This window comes from Gavia stellata, chromosome 4 (genome assembly GCF_030936135.1).
Source record: "Gavia stellata isolate bGavSte3 chromosome 4, bGavSte3.hap2, whole genome shotgun sequence".
In the NCBI taxonomy this organism is placed as follows: Eukaryota; Metazoa; Chordata; class Aves; order Gaviiformes; family Gaviidae; genus Gavia; species Gavia stellata.
Window position 1 is genome coordinate 51,763,341 of NC_082597.1, and position 19,496 is coordinate 51,782,836.

The following is a 19,496-nucleotide window of genomic DNA, read 5'->3' on the forward strand; positions in this document are numbered from 1 at the left end:
ATGGCTACCGGCTTGTCACCTTATTCCACTGACCCTCTCCAAACTGAAACCCAATTATGTGAAAGTGGTTTCTGTCATCCGAGCAGTTTGCATTGGACTGCTCCAACTCCAGCCCGATGGAAAGTGCAGGAGACCAAAAAGGGCCTCTCCAACTCCAGGGCACACGCTCCCCCCAAAAAACACTTACACACGGAAGACGTCACCTAGTCACAACTCCACGTGTCAGCGGGGACTACAAAAAGGAAGCACGAGATGACCGGGCATAGGACAGAGGTTAACAACGACGCCATCGGCACCCAGCGGTGCCCCACGACGCGGACCGGTGACCCGGGGGCAGGCTGCGGGGGCCAGCGGGGCCGCGGCGCTCCGAAAGCACAGCCACGCTGTGCCGGCGGCGAGTCAGGCGGCCAGGCCCACGGAGAGACGGCGGGAGCCGCAGGCAGCCGGGCACAGCCCTCAGACCGGCTCGTGCGCCCACAGGCCGCCGGCCCGGGCGGCCCATGGCGAGGGAGGGACGAGCTCGGGACGCCTTCCCGCGCCCTTCCTCCTCCCCTTCCTGGCGGAGTCCGCCAGCCTTCCCGGCGTGCCCCGCGCTCACCATAGAGCGGAGGGCTGGTCCCGCCGCTCGCCAGCTCTCGCTCGCACCGTGTGTGGGAGGCGGCGCGGCCGCGGCGACATGGCAGGCGTGGGGCAGGCGGGCAGCGCTGTCGCCGAGGCGGAGAAGCACCTCAACGGCGAGCTGCCGCCGGAGCCTGAGGACAAGGACGGCGCGGAGGGCGGCGCGGCGGGGCTCGGCGCGGAGGATGGGGCCAAGAAGAAGCGCAAGAAGAAGAAGAAGGGCAAAGCGGGCCCCGCGGGTAGGGGCCGGGCCGCGCCGCGCCGCGCCGGGACCCTCCGCTGACAGGCCGGCGTGGCGGCCTGAGGGGGCCGCGACCCGGCAGATCGGGCCTCGTGCGCGGCAGCGGGCGGCCGTGGGTGGCTAAAGGGTCTTGCCATGCGGAGCGCGGGTAGGGTGGTGGGCGCCGCCGAGGCCACGGTCCCAGCCCGTGGCGGCTGTGTGGGCTGAGGGGGATCCCCTCAGCGAGGAGGGGGCTGGTGGGTGCTGGGAGGATGCTGCTGCCCTTCAGCGCCAGGGAAGCTGGGGCGAGGGAAGTCCTCCCTGCTCCGGTGCGCGCAGGAGAAGTCACCCCTTCCCTCGTCCCCTCCTATGCCCTGAGGGGGAAAAGGCGTAAGACTGCTGCTGCAAAAGTCATCCCGCATGATGGAGTCTGTGTACCCCTCCCAAATTCTCTGAGAGAGCCGGAGCAAGTCTGGGCAAATAGTGTAAAGGAACTACGGTTTGGGTTTCTTTTAGCAGGCTAGCAGTTAGCGATGATCATGCTGTGCATTTATAATTATCTACTTCACGCCCATATTATCTCACAAGAGCAGGCTGCTGCTATGGCAAGAAGAATTAGTTACCCTGGCAGAAAACAAGTAATCAGAAGTGTCTGGAGGATGCTACCTTTATATGCAAGTTTCAGTAACAGTACCTGTCACTGTAGTGCCCTACAATCTTACACATTGGGTCTGCTTTAAAAAAAAAAAAAAAGGCAGCATGTGCTCGGGTATCTGTAGGATGAATACCGCAGATTTCTATAAAGTTTTGGGGTCTGTTGTTTACTAATGTGGAGCTATCCTTTTACTGTAACTCATACTTTAATTTTACAAACAGGACAAGAAACAGATAAAGAAATGGAAGGTGCTCTTGATGATGTAGCAAAACAATTGGATAAACAAGCACTGGAGGAGAAAGAAAAAGATGATGATGATGAAGGCAAGTATAACTTACCTTTTCTCTTGACATTTCCAGTTTCAACTTCTTCCTAGACTCCCATTTTAACAAACCTTTACAGATGCCTTTTGGGTTTTGGCTTCTTTCCTTCCCCCCCCTTGGGAGAGCTGAGATGCAACTATATATACATTTTACTTTTTTGGCAATAACGTAGCAGTCGCACATGCGTATATATAAAAAATATCAGGGATAACAGCTTTGTTAAGGCTTCTTGTTTTGAAGGATCTTATTACTGCAGGGAAATGTTGAGTTTAAGATAAGGAAAGCTATAAATCATTCTCACTTGCATCACCATGGTCAGTATAAATTTATGTTCCAAATAATGTCTCTTATTCTTGGCTTAGAACAGAAAATACAGAGGAAAATTTTAAGGGAGCATTTTAATTAATAAAAGGTCTTAGAGTCTTTACCAGACTTGAAACCTGTTCATCTGTAATCCTAATTTATCATTAAAACTGAGCTGGGGAGAAATTAATACACAAGCAAGGCATAGACCTTGTGTGTTACTTGCGCTACGCAGCTGATGTTCTAAGCAAGTGCCTTGCAAGTGTCTGGTATCGAAATCCATGCTGGATGCATCTTTTCTGTAGGAATATCAGATAAAAATGCTGTATTTCCTTTGTTTTGATGAGTGATACTCAGTAGAAATGGACATTTAAGAAAACCCATTTCTTAAGTTAGTAATTGAGTTTCCTTCTTGTGAATTAGCATTTAAAATCGGTTCAGCACCCTAAAATGGTTCTTATTGTTCTGCTTAGAAATCTTCTTAGTTGACTTGCTGGAGATCATAATTCCAGAATTTAATTTAATAAATTAGCTATAGAAGTTTAAAAAAATAAGTGTGCTGGGATATATAAGATTGCAAGTAAATTTTTCTTTGAACATTATTAATCTATATACAGCATCCAGTTTTATGCAATTACTTTCCATAGAAGTATATTCTGAGGGATTATTGGTTTTACGGTACATTTCAGGTTATGGAGCTGAAAGATAATTAATACAATATGTACTTTGCCATCGTTGCTACTAAAGTAAGAAGTATTGTGGAGGATAGTGAAAACTTTTATACAGTGAAAAAAATTATTTTAAAATTATTAGAATAGTTCCATCTCAGGAGAAACAACATTGTTAGTTGCAGATCAAGCGCTGTGTTCTTTCATGCTTTTTACAGTATTAGCAATTAGTATTACGTTATTAGTATAAAAAAATGAAGTGGAGCTATCACTGAAATAATAGTCTTCCTTTTTTCCACATACTAGACTTGGATATGTTTTTAGAAAAACAATATTTTTGCAGAAAAATAAAAATTGCTGTAGGCTTTTTGATGACAACTGTGTGTTCTTGCCTGTACTGGTTCTCACCACTTGCCATCTTAATTGTGTAGCGTCAGAGGTGTTGCTTAAGACGTTGTGCTGCATTAGATTAAAACCAATAAAATACCTACAACACCTCCCCCCCCCCCTTTTTTTTTTCCCATTGATAAGCCCATAATTGTGTGGCCTCAGAAATGAGACTGTATACCTTTTGAAATGTGGGAGAGATCAGAATCACAGAATCACAGAATCAGTACGGTTGGAAAAGACCTGTAAGATCATCGAGTCCAACCTGAAAAAAAAAAAAAAAAAAAAAAACAACCCACAAAAAGAAAAACCACAAAACCCACGCCACACAACAACAACAACAAGCCACAACCCACCCAACACCACACAGCACCATGTCCATCAAGCTACATCCCACAATGCCACATCCACACGCTCCTTGAATACCTCCAGGGAGGGTGACTCTACCACCTCCCTTGGCAGCCTATTCCAATGTTTCACTACTCTCTCAGTGAAGAACTTTTTCCTAATATCCAGTCTGAACCTCCCCTGGCGCAACTTGAGGCCATTTCCTCTAGTCCTGTCACTAGTCACTTGGGAGAAGAGACCAGCACCCACCTCTCTGCAACCTCCTTTCAGGTAGTTATAGAGAGCGATAAGGTCTCCCCTCAGCCTCCTCTTCTCCAGGCTGAACAACCCCAGCTCCCTCAGCCGCTCCTCATAAGACTCATAAGATGAGGAAGTGCTCTTCAGATTTCCATTGCAGTGTTAAAACATGCCAATTGATAATACTTTTGCATGATACTAGGCCAAGTTACTCAACAGCTATACGAAAATGGCATAAGGCTGGGCTTCAGTTTTGCAAAGATCTGTAATTGCTTATCTGGTGAAATTTTTTTTCATTACCAGCTAAATAACCTGAAGACAAACAGGGTATTAGTCAGATGCAGTAGTTATGTTTCTGGCAGCACAGTTAGTCTGCAGCAGTCTTCAAGGACATGAAAGCATAGGCCCAGTTAGTTTGGCTTGCAGTTGGCAGATTCACATCCAGTGATGTATGAAAAAGCCACAATAAGCAGATTGCAACAGTGACAACATTTAAGAAATTCTGTACTTTTTTTGCAGTTTAGGCCTAGCGTTTAAAAAAAAATAATAATAATCCAGAAATCACTTGGTGAATGAATTGGAGTCACATCTAATCCATTTCTTGATGAATGATTTGAGCATAGCTCAAGGTCAAGAGAAATGTGGCAAAGTTACTGCATTTTAAAGAAACTTATATGCATTGTTAAGGATTTTTGGCTGCCTATGAAATACGGATTCATGGAGAATCTGGTAGGCTGGACTACGTTGTAGTTACAAAGTATTTATACTTGCAATGTTTTACAAAAATTTAAAGTAAGATACTTAAGGCCAAAATGAACTGGGGAGGGACGAGGGTGACACATTACTGAAACTTGCCCCAGCTGTCGGATTACAGCAGTCACTATGGCATAAAAATGCGGGTGACGCTGACCGTCTTGAGAGGCTTGAAATCTAGTGACTGGTACAACTGGTCAGTGTTTTGGTTTGGTTTTGTTTTTAAATAAATGAGCAAATACAAGTTTCTATATAAATGCATTCAAAATGGCAGTGCTTTGACTTGATTCTAAAAATTCTTTCAATTTTACTTCTTGCTTTAAATAAAAATAAATATGTAAATGTAGATGACTAGTACTTAGCTATTTTGAAATGAACTTGTGGTTAGGTCCAGGAGGTATAGTTAGATGGTATCACATTAGGTAAATACTTCATTGTTTATGAAATAACTAAGCATCAGATGTAGCCAAATGTGAAGTTCACATGTGGGGTTATTGTTAACTCCCAAATGTGACTGTAACATGGTGTGGCTGATTCTTGGTTCTTACATGCTGTCCTCTCTGAAAGCCTCCCACTGCTATATCCCACACGCAGTGGTTTTGCTCAGTGCTGGTTGTGACTTTCCCTGTTATCTCCAGATTAAACTCATCCTGACCTAAGTGCTGTCAGCTTTACTTGTTTGGGATTTTTATCTTTCCAGATGCATTAAGTTCCTTTAGCTGAAGCATCAGAAGATGGGTTTGAAGCAGTAGTTCCTAGGTTTTTTTGTTAGCTGTTGTGTCTAATACAGTTCTCTCTCATGCCCTCCCCCAACCTCAGGCATCTTTTTGGGTGAATTGAGAATAGAGGAATTTGAAGTAGGACTTTCTGAAAACTCTTTCCCTGAGCTGCTTTTTTTCTCTGTTTGGTGATGTGTTTAAGTCATCAACGTCAGAAATATTTTTCTTAGGTCTGTGTTTGGTATAGGGACTGAAAATGCTAATGGTTTGGTGACAGCTTCTAGCTGTCTCGTTTTAATCTATTAAATTCTGCTATGAAAGAAGTGTTTCCAGGTAGTCCAGATGGTTTTGAGTCTCATTCAAAATTCCTCGGTTCTTTAAGGTTATTTTATGTTCACCTGAATGCTTTCTTTCCTGTAGATGGAGAGGGTGAAGGAGATGGAGCAACAGGGAAGAAGAAGAAGAAGAAGAAAAAGAAGAAAGGACGTAGGTATCAAGCACAAAAATAGAGATAGACTGTATTTGGTTAAGCATATGTAAGTGCTGTTCTTGGCAGTTGAAACAAATTTCGGGGTGCAGTTTGGGTTTGTAGGCTAAGTCTGGCTGAGTTTTGTTCTTTGTGGTGTCCCTGAATGCCACCTTGAGCATTGGCTGAATAAAATCATATGAGGGCTTTGTGATATAGTGATTTCTTGGTAGAAGCCCAAATTCTAGTAAGAGGATCTTAAAAAAAACTTGTGCCATTTAACTTTTATGGTTGAAATAATATACTTAGTATTTCTAGTATACCATATGTAAAACTTTCTTAAATTATACTCAACAGCTAAGGTCCAGACAGATCCACCTTCTATTCCGATATGTGATCTATTTCCCAGCAACATATTCCCAAAGGGAGAAGAATGTGAATACCCACCAACACAAGATGGGTGAGTGTTTTAAGCTTGAAAAATAAATGCTGTCATCTGGACGTGCTGAATTGCAAAACTGTTAATGTGCAACTAAATGGACAAAGTGAGTTGTAATGTGTGGTTTTCCTCTTCTTTTTTTTTTTTTTTTTTTTTTTTTAAATAAACTGGATCATCTAAGAGCTTAATGAATAGAAGTCTTCAGGCTGGAAACATTCCTCTTTCCCTACCCTTTTAATTAAGGTGTAGCCTGTATGAGCAGAAATTGCCATGAGGCAGGGGTCCTTGAGACCCAGAGGACCAACAGGATTTCAATAGGCAGCTTGTAAGAAAAATACCGTCTGAATTAGAACTGTGTGAAGGTTTAAAAGTTAGGGAGATGAGACACTGTTATGCAGCAGTTTTCGGGGCATCTAGATGTCAAATTCTTCAAGTGTTTTTTTTTTTTGGTAGAGATAAGTGAGTCTCAGAGTATGAGACAGTTTAATTTAAAAGCCTAAACAGTATATTCTGCACTTTGCTTCTCTTTGTATGAATATATAGTTATTATAACCTAAACTGTTTTTTATAATTCATAGTGACATGGAATAGTGTGCAATTTTACTAAACAAGCAACAGCTTCTGGTGGTTTACTGGAATGGAGATCTGCATTCTTATGTTTTCACAGGGTACTACTATTTTCTTATGCTTTGTTAGGAACTAGGATATACTAGCTTGACTGAGTTTCCTCATTTTTCCTACATGAAGTGTTATGGAAGGTCATGTTTTACTCATATGGGGTGGGGGTGGAATCAGCTTGAATTGCATGTAAATCTGAATGAAAGGATCAAGTATTACTGAAAGCTTCCCAGGAAATTTTGAATCAAAACTCTGAAAAAACAGGCTAAACCAAAGAGGGGGGGAGTAGATAAATATTTATATTTCTGAAAGCACTGTTTAGTTTTCAATGACTTTTTTTTCAGAATCAAATTATTTGAAACATTTATTGGTTGTTTAAAGTCAATGCCTGTTTCTCATAGTGTGTAAGCAACATAGTTAAGAGTCTAGTACATCCTATAAATTGTGTTCAGATATTCACAGATAATATGGTTTCATTTTTATGAGATTAAAATTTGGTTTTGAGGAAGGCTTTTCTTCTTTTTAATGACTTCAATTTGATCACAAGTTGTGCTCGTATTTATTTATAAATGAATGCCTTGTTTGTATGCACAATATTAGCATGCTAATGAAGGACTTTCATAGGGTAGTCCTGGTGGGCTGATCCAAGAGTGATTCTTTCATGCTTAAGAGTTAAGTGTTTGCTTGTATATGCATATGCTACGTTCAGAAGGACATGATTTAAGCAATCCAGGAAATTAGACTATAAACATCTTAAGCATGTTCATAGTTTATTAACAAATGACACACTATTTTTACGCCTCTGTTATGTGTCCAGCTATTGAAGATTAAATGTTTTACTCTAGGTTTGCTACTATTCATTTGAAAAGGCAAAAAAAAATAGCCCAACAAAAAACAAACCACCTTTTCTAACAGGATTTAAGTGGGTCATCTTTTCTGTACGAAGACTGTTCTGCTACGAAAAAGAATATACTCTTCTAAGGAACCTGAAATAGTTTATTTATATAATTTGCTTAAGCAAATACATGCTTAGTTTTGTTTCTAATTTAAATCTTATTATGCTACTTTAGCCTTTCCTAACATAAGCAGCTACATGAATGCCAGAATATTTCCTATTCTGAATAGTAATTTTGTTTCATATATTGGTGTAGCATTTATATGCCGCTTCTCTTACTTGTGCTGAGGTCAGTAGGGTTTTGTCTTTGATTTTTTTTTTTTTTTTAAGAGAGTTGCACTTATAATCTTAACTCTTGATGTCACATACTTTCTAAAGTTACCTCTCATCAACGTAGAATTGTGTATTTTGTTCGGGAAGTTGAACTAGAAGTGGGTATCATTCAATTTTCAGGGGAAAAAATAGAGAGTATCAATTCTTACATAGACAATGACTAACAGCTTTGGTATTTTTATACCTTGGGTATTTAGTTCTGTTTGAAGGCTTGCGGTTTTTGTTGAAGACACCTGAATTTGAAATGATGCAACAGGGAGTGCGGAAAAGCTATAAGCAATATTTCGTGATACACTGATTTTGTTAAAGTGGGATTAAGGAATTCTTGTCCCTGTCTCCTTGTTTCTGCCCCTGTGCTGTTATCTGGGTTAAAATAATCTGAGGGAATTTTTTTCTGGAATTCTTACCTTTGATCACTAAAATCTGCACAGCACAATCCTATAAAGATTTGTACTAGTGAAGGCTGGGGGCTGTGAACTAGAGTGAAAAGATGGGAACAAATGGCTTGGAGCAGGAGGTGAACTTCTTAAGCTGACTTATGTGGTAGCCAGCACATAGGAAACTGTCCTCAGAAAAGCTTGTTAGCTCATGTACCTGTCGGAGGACTTGATGTTTGGTGTGAGACCTTTATATGATCCATTGATTTTTCACATGTCCTGAAGTGCTTAGGCCCAAGCAGGATTTCTCCTTTCCTGAGCTCCCAGGTGGCAGTGGTGTGGCTTTGGCAGCAAAATGGTTTAGGTCTGATACAGCATTTTAAATGGAGAGGCTATTTTGTCCCGCAGTTTTCTTGCGTGGAGTGACTATATGCTGAAATACAGTAGGATAGAGCGAGGACGGCTTCGTGGCAGTTTGCTGGAGTTTGCACTTAAGTCTGTGACTGATGGCAGAGCAGCTGCCCAGACTCTGTCAGCAGCTCTTGCTACCGGAGGGTGTTCCCTGCTAGAATCCAGAGTAGTCTGAAAGGATCCTCGAGTCCCTCTCCCCACTGTTTTTCTGCAGTACATATTTTCCATCTTTTTGTGTCATGACTCTGCTGGCAGTAGTCCAATTTCCAAGTGCAGTAAGGGGGCTCAGGTGTTGCAGCCTGTTGCTTTGGGTTTGTTTTTTTGGTGGAATTTACCAGTACGAAGGCAAATTCTAAGAGTAGTATGTGTGATGCTTGCTATTGGAGCAAGAAAACTGCTCAGAAAAGTAAGCATGGGATTTCTCCTTTGCACTGTTTTTACTTTATCTGAAAAGGAGCAGGAAGTTCAAGGGAAACAAGCAAAAGGGTCTCAAAATATTTGGATGCTCTGGCCATCCTGAGAAAAATCTTATGTAATAGCCTATTACCCTTCTTTTACCTTTCCAACTCCACTTCAGGATTGCAGGCCTCTTAACGCTGTATATATAGTTCAAAGTGCAGCAAAACTGCAGGGCATAGTTTTTTGACTTACTCATACGTGCTTTTTGGCTGTGAAGGAAAGTCTTAGAGTGGAGCCAAGTTACATGTCTATGAAACAGGTAAGTAGCTACACTTTAGGGTTTCAAAAAGTAATCCTTTAACTCTGCATATTCTGTTTGCTTAGAATCAGCTCACGTACATAAAAGTAAAAGTTAATGTCTACATTCGGAAACTTTGGCATAGTTCAGCATCTTTGGTCTATCTTGTCCATCATCCCTTTTCTTTTATGACCCACCTACCGGGATGTGCAGCCTAGTAATGTTCTTAGTAGTATTTGTCCTGCATAGCACGTATGGAGTTCTTTGAGTTATCACTAGGGTTTTTTGCATCCTTACAGGGCCCCAGCTTCACCATTTGAAAGGTATCTCTACCTTCTAGTCAGAAGAGTGGTCTTTTAGTTAAGTTCTGACAGTTGCTGGAGTGCTTAAATTACTTTTTTTGTTTGTTTGCTTTCTTGGAACCTTAGTTGTATGGTTTCTTGCATAATAAAAAAAATATTCAAAACTAATCTTATATTTAGTCTTGTATTGAAAATTATTCTTGTATTTGTTCTATGAACCTACCACAGAGCCAATATGAGTGGTATTCTCCTAGAACAAATGTTTATTCACCATCCAGCAAATTTAGACAGTAACTTCCTGGCATGTGTCATAGTTACTATGCACTGTGTTAGGTGTTATTACCTAAATATTCTGAGGATAAGCAAAAGTAATATTGGAAATGCAAGCTCTTAAATTTTGAAGCAGCTTATTGTCTCTGTGTCAGTAACAGTTTCTGGGCCAAGTAGCTACACTACAGTGCTGAGATTCTTCTCCATACCAGAAGAGCACTGTTCGAATGAGTAAGATTGTGCAAAAAATAAACTTTTTGCACGAGCAGAGCATGTTGCAGTGACTTGCCCTGCTAAACTCAAGGTAGAATTGCAGGCTTTGATATGAATTTTATATGTCTGTTCTGTTTTTTTGAAAAGTGTTATGCAGCCGTCAAGCACACTTCTTCTCTGGGCTTTCGGGAGGGTTGAGATGTAAGGCTTTTGAAAATGTAAAGGGAGTAAAATGGTTCATGGTCTAACTGAGTTAAATTTCAGTGTATATATAATTTATTTTTTTTCTGCAGTGTTAATGCCTTTCACAGGTGCCAGTTTGTGGTGCTGATAGATTTTTATAGGCTTCCTTTATTCTGAAAATATTATAAATCAGGATCTTTTCCATTGCACAGGAGAGTGTAGGCCTGGCTGGTTAATAAACACTTTTAGCAGGCTTTAGACAGAAGTTGTAATAACTAGTGTGATTATAGTAACTTTTCATGACATGCTTTATTTATTTTGAAGGCGAACTGCTGCTTGGAGAACAACTAGTGAAGAAAAGAAAGCACTAGACCAAGCCAGTGAGGAAATCTGGAATGATTTCCGGGAGGCTGCAGAGGCACACAGACAAGTGAGGAAATATGTTATGAGCTGGATAAAACCTGGAATGACAATGATAGAAATCTGGTGAGGACACAGATCTTCTCAACGACCTCTGTTGTAGATTTTTTTCTTTTCTCCAGAGGGGGAGGGATTTAGTCTCAATTTTATGTGCTTAATTCACTGTGTCATGAGTGTTGGGGGGATTTCTGTTTGAAGTACGCAACCGGTACCCCTAATTATTTCCTTTATATTTCCTCTTACAACATATTCCTAACTTATGCAGCTTTACAGGGCCTGGGGTCATAGTGAATTTCAAACTAAGCTTTCAGTTATGCTCACTTACTTTGAGCACATGCTTGATTTTAATGTTCTGTGCCCTGGCTACTCTTGCACATAAGTTCTGCAAGCAGTGCTGAGAGAAGCAGCAATAGCAGTAGTAAACATCCTGGCTTTTGCCAAAATTATCAGTGAAATGCTGTGTGGATGAGCAATGCAGGTGCAGTGTGAGGCTGGGAGTGGGTGAAGAAGCATAAAAACAGCATGGCTGTGTACTCAGATCAGGGGAGGAAGATTTTGTCTATATTTAGTCTTCACTGACTGATGTTTCTGGAGAAACACAGTGTTTCTTTGTGTTGTTCCCAGTTGATAATCCATTTGCTCAGTTATTTCTTAAGATAAACATGAGTGTGATTAAGGTGAAGTTTAAAGAAATAATCAGCCTGGACTGATTCTCTTGACTCTTCCAACTCTTCCTTTTTCTGTCCTTCAGTTTGTCTAGAGTGAATGTCTACTGTCCAAGTACTGCACTGATCCAGGACAGTTTAGCTTCCAAAATCAGGTGCTTTCAGCCTGGTATGACTGAGGACTGTGCTGACAAAAGTAGGATAGTAAGAAAGTTAATCAGAGCTGATCCCCAAGATAACTGTGCAAGGGTAACAGAAAGAAATAATATACCATCAGGGAAGGTGGAGGAAAGACAGCTGCCTTAATAATCACTAGTCTGGCTGAAACAAATCTGTCTTACTGAATTATACAGTTTGACTGTTACAAGCAATAATTTTCTCAAAACACGACTTTTCTTCCTAAAGTACCTCAGGCTATGGGGACTTGCCTGTTAAAATAAGCTCTCTTCTTTTGCCAGCTTGCTCTGAGCGAATAGCTTTCTTAAATAAAATCAGAGTATGGTGTGCTGATGTGAGCTGCAGTTTACATCATTGACTGCCACCAGTATGCACTGGTGGACATGTATCTGTAGCTTTCCAGTACCTAACAGCTTGAGAGTAGACAGAAACCAAGAAAAAGTGCTAGTCTCATAAGGTTTTATTTTATCACAGTTACCACTTAAATTAAAAAAATATTATTATCCTTCTTTAATTAGATTTTTTTTTAATAAATGAGAGGACTATATTATTGCCTTTTTGCTTTTTTTTTTTCTTTTTAAATCCCAGTAATTAGGGAAATTAAATGTATTTTTTCAAACTTCAGTTGTATAACCTTTGCTGAGGAAGAATGGGTTAAATGTAGCTTGTAAAGGATGGGTATTTTAAATTTAGAGTAAAAACACTAGTGGAGTACTCAATTTTGCCCAAGAAAGGGTAGAAGAAATGACACCAAGAACTGAAGATTGTTATGTTGTACTTACGTTTTCCAGTCTAGGGTCGCCTTCCAGTTAGCGTACAAGTAGTGTAAGATTTTAAATTAAAACGCTTGCTTGAATATTTCTCTGAGGTTTTGTTCTTGCATTGATTTATTTGAAGTCATCATAAGAAATATTAATGACAACTGTTGGTTTTTTCTTCTCCCTCCCCTCTGCCTTTTAGTGAAAAACTTGAAGACTGTTCACGTAAGCTGATAAAGGAAAATGGTTTAAATGCAGGTCTTGCATTTCCTACTGGGTGCTCTCTGAATAATTGTGCTGCCCACTACACTCCCAATGCTGGAGATCCAACAGTCCTGCAGTACGATGATATTTGCAAAATAGATTTTGGGACACACATTAGTGGTTAGTTTTCATTTATGTATTAAAACTTTGAGAACATTCTTCAGTGCAAAGACTATGAAGCTAATTAACTTCTGCTGATTTCAGGTCGTATTATTGACTGTGCTTTTACAGTCACGTTCAATCCAAAATACGACAGACTATTACAAGCTGTAAAGGATGCCACAAATACTGGGATAAAGGTACGATCATTATGTAAGTCATTTGCCAAGTCTTTTACAGTAAACTTTGCCATTATTTTCCATTTATATTTGCACTTTATTTTCAGTGTGCTGGAATAGACGTACGTCTCTGTGATGTGGGGGAGGCCATACAAGAAGTTATGGAGTCTTACGAGGTTGAAATTGATGGCAAAACATACCAAGGCAAGTTTTTTTTTTTTCTTTATATAAGGATAGTTGCTCTTAGAGTATATCTATTTCTACAAATATTGATTTATTTGTATTATATTGAAAAGACCTCTGTACTAGAAGTATGGTATGAGTGACTTGCATAAATACGTGTTTCTGGCTGGCTTGCCATTCCTCTGGAGGAATGTTCTTGGCTTATCCTTCCATCTTTAACAGATAAGATGAAGGCTAAACAACTGTTTCAAAATGTACAAATGATTTGATACCTGCTGTTTGGCTGTATTACTAAACTTTTGTTACTGTTGGAGTTGCTAGTCTCTAATAATGAAGTTTTGATATAGCATACAAAACTAACTCGTGTCTTAGCTGGAATTTGTACAAGATGTGTGGATAGTTTTGTGTTTAGTTCCTCTGCACTATGATGACTCACTGTTGTACTTTCAGTATGGGCTAATAAGCCAAATTGCTTTAAAGGGTTTAACATATTAGGAAATTGCCTGTAATACTAATGTTTTCTTCAAAAGTGAAACCAATTCGCAATTTGAATGGACACTCAATTGGGCCGTATAGGATACATGCTGGAAAAACGGTGCCCATTGTGAAAGGAGGAGAAGCCACAAGAATGGAGGTAAATGGAGTTCTTAGATCTTTCTGTTAAGTTTCCTGAACTGTCACTGCAAGAATAGTATTTCCTGTGCAGTCCTAACGTGTAGTATTTGTGATCCTGGTGGATAATAGCAGCAGAGGGAAAACTTCGCTGTACTTTGTAGTGTTCCTGTAAAGGAGTGATCACTCTTGTTTCATCTCAGTGGCTTCTACATTTCTCTGTGGAGTGTTCTGGTAACTAACACTTTCTGAAATTGAAGCCTTGGAAGCCTTTAAAAAAAAAAAAAAAACACCAAACAACAGAAAAAAAAACCAACCTTGAAATCTGAATGGCCTTAGTGATGCTTACATAAACTCTTGCATATTTATTTCTCTATGTGTACTTGTTACTTAAATGCAGTGTTGGAATGTTTTACTTGGGAGCAGGGAAAAGGACAGGAATTCAGATTTTGGGCTGAACTTGAGGGACCAGAGTTTTCCTGAAAGGTGTTTGGACTTGCCAGTCCTTCACACTCTCCTTGTTTGTTCAGTCTGTAATTAAAAAGACAAAATAACATCTTCTCTTGCTCAGGTAATTCTTGAGAAATACTTCTGTAGTGTTGTAGCTTTGGATGACTTCTTGCAAGTACAGTTAGATATGATATCTTTCTTGAAAAGCTTCCAGTGCAGTTTTGTTTGCAGATACAAAATAAGCATATTTCTAGTTAATGTGAGAGGCTAGGTGAAAGATGTTGTTTGAATAGCGTTTTGGAGCAGAGGAAGAGAAATTGCTGTACATGATGTGGCAAACTATACCAATCAGGAGGGCAGTATTAAAATATGTAACCTGAGATTTAGCCACCAATTTGATGTAAGCCTCTGTTCTAACAAGATAAGAAGGCTTATTTAGAAGATCAGTAATGAGATAAGAAGCTTTTCATTTCATTCTAAGTCTGATCACTGATCAGCAATGATCACTAGTAAGCCTCTCAGAGTAAATAAGACTTACAGGAGCTGAATAGCGATAGGTGTGGTCTGGACAGGATTGTTTTTTGAGGTAGGCTCGCTCTCATCACCCAGAACTTGTATCATAGTTGTTGATCACCTTGTTAATGATGTGAGCAAAAAGACAAAGTTATAACTATCATCTACAGGAGTGTGCAAAGGGATTAAAGAGTATTGGAAAAGGCAGGTAGAAAGAGCTTGTGTGTCCTTCTTGTAGCTTAGTGAATGGTTAGGTCTTGTATATCATCCATCGTAAGTGTATATTACTAGTATAAAACTTAAGTGTTCTTTAAGCAAATCTTACTTAAAGATTTCAGAACTTTGAGGTTGTTCTAATTGAATATCCAGACACTGGGGAGAAGACATTTTTTATAAATTTCAGTTTCTGTAGGTTACTTAGGACACAATCCTACATCGTTAAAGACAGTGAGTCTTGCCAGTGAAGAATGTGGAGCGTAGCCAAGCTCTTACTGTACTGTGCTAATTATAGTATCAAACTGCAATCCAATGAGTTTTTTGTGACGGAGAGAAATATAGCCTCTGACGATCCTTATTCTGAAAAAGTGGGTGTAAAGTGAATTTTTTTGTGGCATTGTGTGGGGATTTTTGTGGTTTTGTGTTTTGGTTGTTTTGTTTTTTGTTGTTTTTTTTTTTTAAAAACTAAGTCAGTTGAATATTAGGGGACATGTTTAAGAGTTTGTCTTGAATTTGAAGCCTGTGTTACTGCTTTTCATATGGCTTCTGATTTTTGGGTTGTGACTTTCAAAGTAGCTTAATAAAACTGAAAATCCCAGCTCCCACTGTCCGTTAATGTTTGATGCCCTATCTTGTAAAGTCCCTTTCACAGTCCTACCGTTAAGGATATGTGAATGCACTTGGCAGAAATGAGTTTATATAATGGCATTTCAGTATGTTCTTGGCTAGAATTTTGATAATGCCCTTGCAGATCTATATCACCTTCATTTCTTGAAGAAATTCATCTTGTGGAGTGGAAATGAGCAGGTTAAGGGTTTATACTAGCAGCTGTTACCAGAAAATTCTTGCAGAAATTGGGCAGAAAGTTCTTCAGTGCAGTAAGTCTCTGTAATCAACATCTATTTGCTATGTCTAAACTATACATTTCCTGGGACTTTATCTGAATAGCAAAGGAGAATTACTTCCACTTAGCAAATGTTTTGCAGCAGAATGTAGTTTCTTAGCTATGATAGATATATGCTTTGACAATGTTTTAACTGCAATGACTTTGAGAAATTGTGACTAGGCACGTGCTGGTATTTACGGCTTGAAACAAATAAAGTGGTACTAACATAAATAGCTGATGATTTGGAGATGTCTGTAACTTTACTGTGTGAAATCTCCGTATTAAATTTTTCTCTACATTGATTTGGTGATTGAATCTGTTCAATTTAATTACTTGTATACAGAAGTTGTTGTACTGAGTTTGTTATATCAGAATGTCCCGATGTCACTTACTTTCATATTGCAACACGTTTCCTTTTTTTTTCTCTCCTTAGGAAGGTGAAGTATATGCTATAGAAACCTTCGGAAGCACAGGAAAAGGTGTTGTTCATGATGATATGGAGTGTTCTCATTATATGAAGAACTTTGATGTTGGGCATGTGCCAATAAGGTTGGATTTTGTTGTTTTTTGTTGGTATATTGTGCTAGAGCTACCACCCTCTTAGGGTTCAAATTTGATACAATGCAGGTTCTTCACGAATTAATAAGACTGTCAGAGGACTCAAAGGGTGGTGTTAGCAATGTTCTTGTTATGAAATATGCTCTGATTGTAAATCTGGAACAATATGAAATTACTCCAAAGAATCTGGAAATGGAGAAAATACATTATTATGTCTTCAGAAATATAGATTTTTTTTAAAAAGAATCTTCCTATCATTAGTAAATTTTTTTATAATTAATAATATATAGATTATGTTTGTATATTAGTCTGTATATTAAATGTATAGGTTGTTTGGTTTTTTTTAATCAACATCTGTATTATGGTTGTGTACCACAATCTTTGTCTTAGTGCTGTTCCCAGAATATATCAAGCTATTCATGTCATCTGTTTTGTTTGTATAGCTGTTTTGTGGGTTTTAAGTTCTTGTTTCAGCATATTGCTATAAAATGAAATAGATTATTAATTTTCAGTTTTCACTGGGATTGCTTTTTGGCATTTCTAGGATTGCAACACGTTTTCTGAAGTGAAGGCTATTATGATTAGAAACAGCAGGCAGACATGCTTTTCCACATAGTTCTATTTGTCTCCATAGAACTATCTAGTAATATGAAAAAGATGAGGGTGTGGAGAATTAACCTAAGGGTTGGAAAGGGACTGCTTGTGTTTGGAAATAAACTTATTTCTTAGGAGATCTATAAATCTCTAATTTTTATGCTTATGTATTGTAAGAAGGATGAATAAAAAGCGTAGCAAGTATTTGACTTCAGAAGTAAAATTTCAGAGTTTTAAGCCAACAAGCTTACACCTGAATTAGTTCAGATTATTAACAGCTTTGGATCAGGAAGAATTCTGGTTTTCTTTATAAAATTATTAATCCTTTTATTATTTAAGAGAATTATTCCTGTCACTGCGCTTAGTTTTGCTTGCATAGTTAGATGCAGATATATTCACAATCTAACCTCCCCTATTTGAAATGGATGGCCAGTGTGTTTGGCAGCATTCAGATTTCTTTTGAAGGATATGTTTTTGCAGGAGGAAAATGCACTTTCTTTTGTGAACAGAACACCTGATTGATGGAGAAAGACATCCCAAGATGTCTTAAAATACCTTGAAATCTAACCTTTTTCTTAATCGGTGTGTTTTATTTCTGTAGTGAATGCTTGCTGGTGATACCTGTTTCTTCTCAAACATGTTCATCTTTTTTCTGCAGACTTCCAAGAGCAAAACACTTGCTAAATGTTATCAATGAAAATTTTGGTACTCTTGCCTTCTGCCGCAGATGGCTAGATCGCCTGGGAGAGAGTAAATACCTAATGGCATTGAAGAACCTGTGCGACTTGGGTATAGTGGATCCATATCCTCCTTTGTGCGACATTAAAGGCTCATACACGGCACAGTTTGAGCATACTATACTGCTGCGCCCAACGTGCAAGGAGGTTGTCAGCAGAGGAGATGACTACTAAATTCAAAGCCACCTCAGCACCTTTATATTCTAGGCTTTGTTGGAATATACTATACCAGAATTAATTTGCAACATATTGTCTGTTTTAACAGTGGACTGATGTAATACTTTCCATATTTGGAAAGGAAGGAAATTAATCAAAGGCAAGTCTTCTAATGTAACTAACCAAGGAAAATGCTTTCAGGCCTTTAGAAATATTTCAAAAGTTACTTATTTTTTCTGTTCAGGGAAATACATGCTATAAAGCTCAATTTTTAGTTTGGAATGAGTTATACATTTTGGTTTGAACATTTATGATAAAAGATGCTTTTCAGATATTTATATTACCATATTCCTACTTGAATGCTTTGAATGACTACACCTGATTTCTGCGCCCAAGTCCTCTATGATATTGCCTTTTAAACTTCCTGGAATCCATTTTGTAAAAATTAAAGACAAATTTTCAGATCTAAATATATATATACTTTTTAGAAGTCTGGTTATGATTCTGGTCAGGAGTCTGCTGGGAAACTGCTCTATTAAATATTTTACAAACTTGATTTGCCATTTCTTGTCTTGAAACTGGACCTGTCTTACCCTTAACACGAAATTTTGTCTTTTAGTACTTATTTAAATAATCTTGTCAATGCTGGGATACAGGGCAAGAAGTCATTAACTCTTTGCAGGACAGAACATGACTTCAGTAGAGATGCGTGTTGTGTTTTTTGTTTTTGAGAGTGCCAGTCTTCGGCTTAGACTTTAGCTGTATTTGGAACATGTCAAACACGTTTTGTGGTCTCTGTTGGTGTTACCAGCAACACGCAGCTTTGGGCTGAAGTCGACTGTGAATATTGGTATATATCCCTACATATTCTTTTGCCATTGGCATGCCCTTTTGTACAGAGTAAAATTTTCCTTTGTGTGATTCCCAGTCTCCTGTAAGTACACATTAGATTGGACAAGTTGCAGGGACAATGAAAATGTTAATTTATTTTGGAGTGTGGAAAGTTCTTCCATACAGGCAAACTAGTCTGGAGTATTTCATGTTTTCTTGACGTAAGAGGTCATTATCTGTCTTCCCACTGCAGCGAATCTGACTGGTAAATCTCATTTGTACAGGTGAATTAAATACCATGGGTCTTCAGGCCTAGATGCCATATGTCTTCCAGTGCTGTATATTTACCTCATGACGCACATATTAAAATTTGACATAGCGGGTAACAAAAACAACAGCTTCTTTAATAGGTCAATAACAGTGCCTTAAACTGCTTAGGAAACACTTCACCTGCTCCTTTATAGTGACAGCATGTGCTTATTTATAGAGGAGTTAATTTATTAATTTAGAAATAATCAGTTCTTTCCCCCCTCTGTCTTCGGGTAAAAGCTGCAGTTTGTCCTTTAAAACTCCAGTATGTGAGCTACAGTTTAGAGAGGGGAGCAGTGTTATGTACTGCCTACAGTTTAAAAATAATAGACATCGGTGTGTTTTTTTCCTGTTTGTAAGTATTATTTAAACTTCGTACTGCTTGTAGATGTGGATTTAACAGGATACTGAAATGTGTATTTCTGTTGTTGCTGTTTGGGAGTCTTGGCATCCC

The 19,496-nt window shown here is 39.0% G+C and overlaps 1 protein-coding gene across 1 annotated transcript; it reads left to right on the forward strand.

Annotated features, from left to right (window-relative positions):
• Positions 1-676: 676 nt before the first annotated feature.
• Positions 677-18,458, forward strand: METAP2 (methionyl aminopeptidase 2). Its single transcript, XM_059816358.1, has 11 exons — positions 677-857; positions 1,715-1,816; positions 5,652-5,717; positions 6,055-6,157; positions 10,760-10,921; positions 12,658-12,839; positions 12,924-13,018; positions 13,105-13,201; positions 13,711-13,814; positions 16,291-16,406; positions 17,668-18,458. The coding sequence occupies exons 1-11, from the start codon at positions 677-679 to the stop codon at positions 17,918-17,920; spliced, it is 1,461 nt and encodes a 486-aa protein (XP_059672341.1). The 3' UTR covers positions 17,921-18,458.
• Positions 18,459-19,496: the final 1,038 nt, after the last annotated feature.

What these genes read in the sequence shown, in the direction of transcription:
- METAP2 (XM_059816358.1), top strand. Translation starts at nt 677, where the DNA reads ATGGCAGGCGTGGGGCAGGCGGGCAGCGCTGTCGCCGAGGCGGAGAAG. An exon ending in TACCCACCAACACAAGATGG is followed by an intron (nt 6,158 to 10,759) that starts GTGAGTGTTTTA and finishes TTTATTTTGAAG; the next exon opens with GCGAACTGCTGCTTGGAGAA. An exon ending in GTTGGGCATGTGCCAATAAG is followed by an intron (nt 16,407 to 17,667) that starts GTTGGATTTTGT and finishes TTTTTTCTGCAG; the next exon opens with ACTTCCAAGAGCAAAACACT.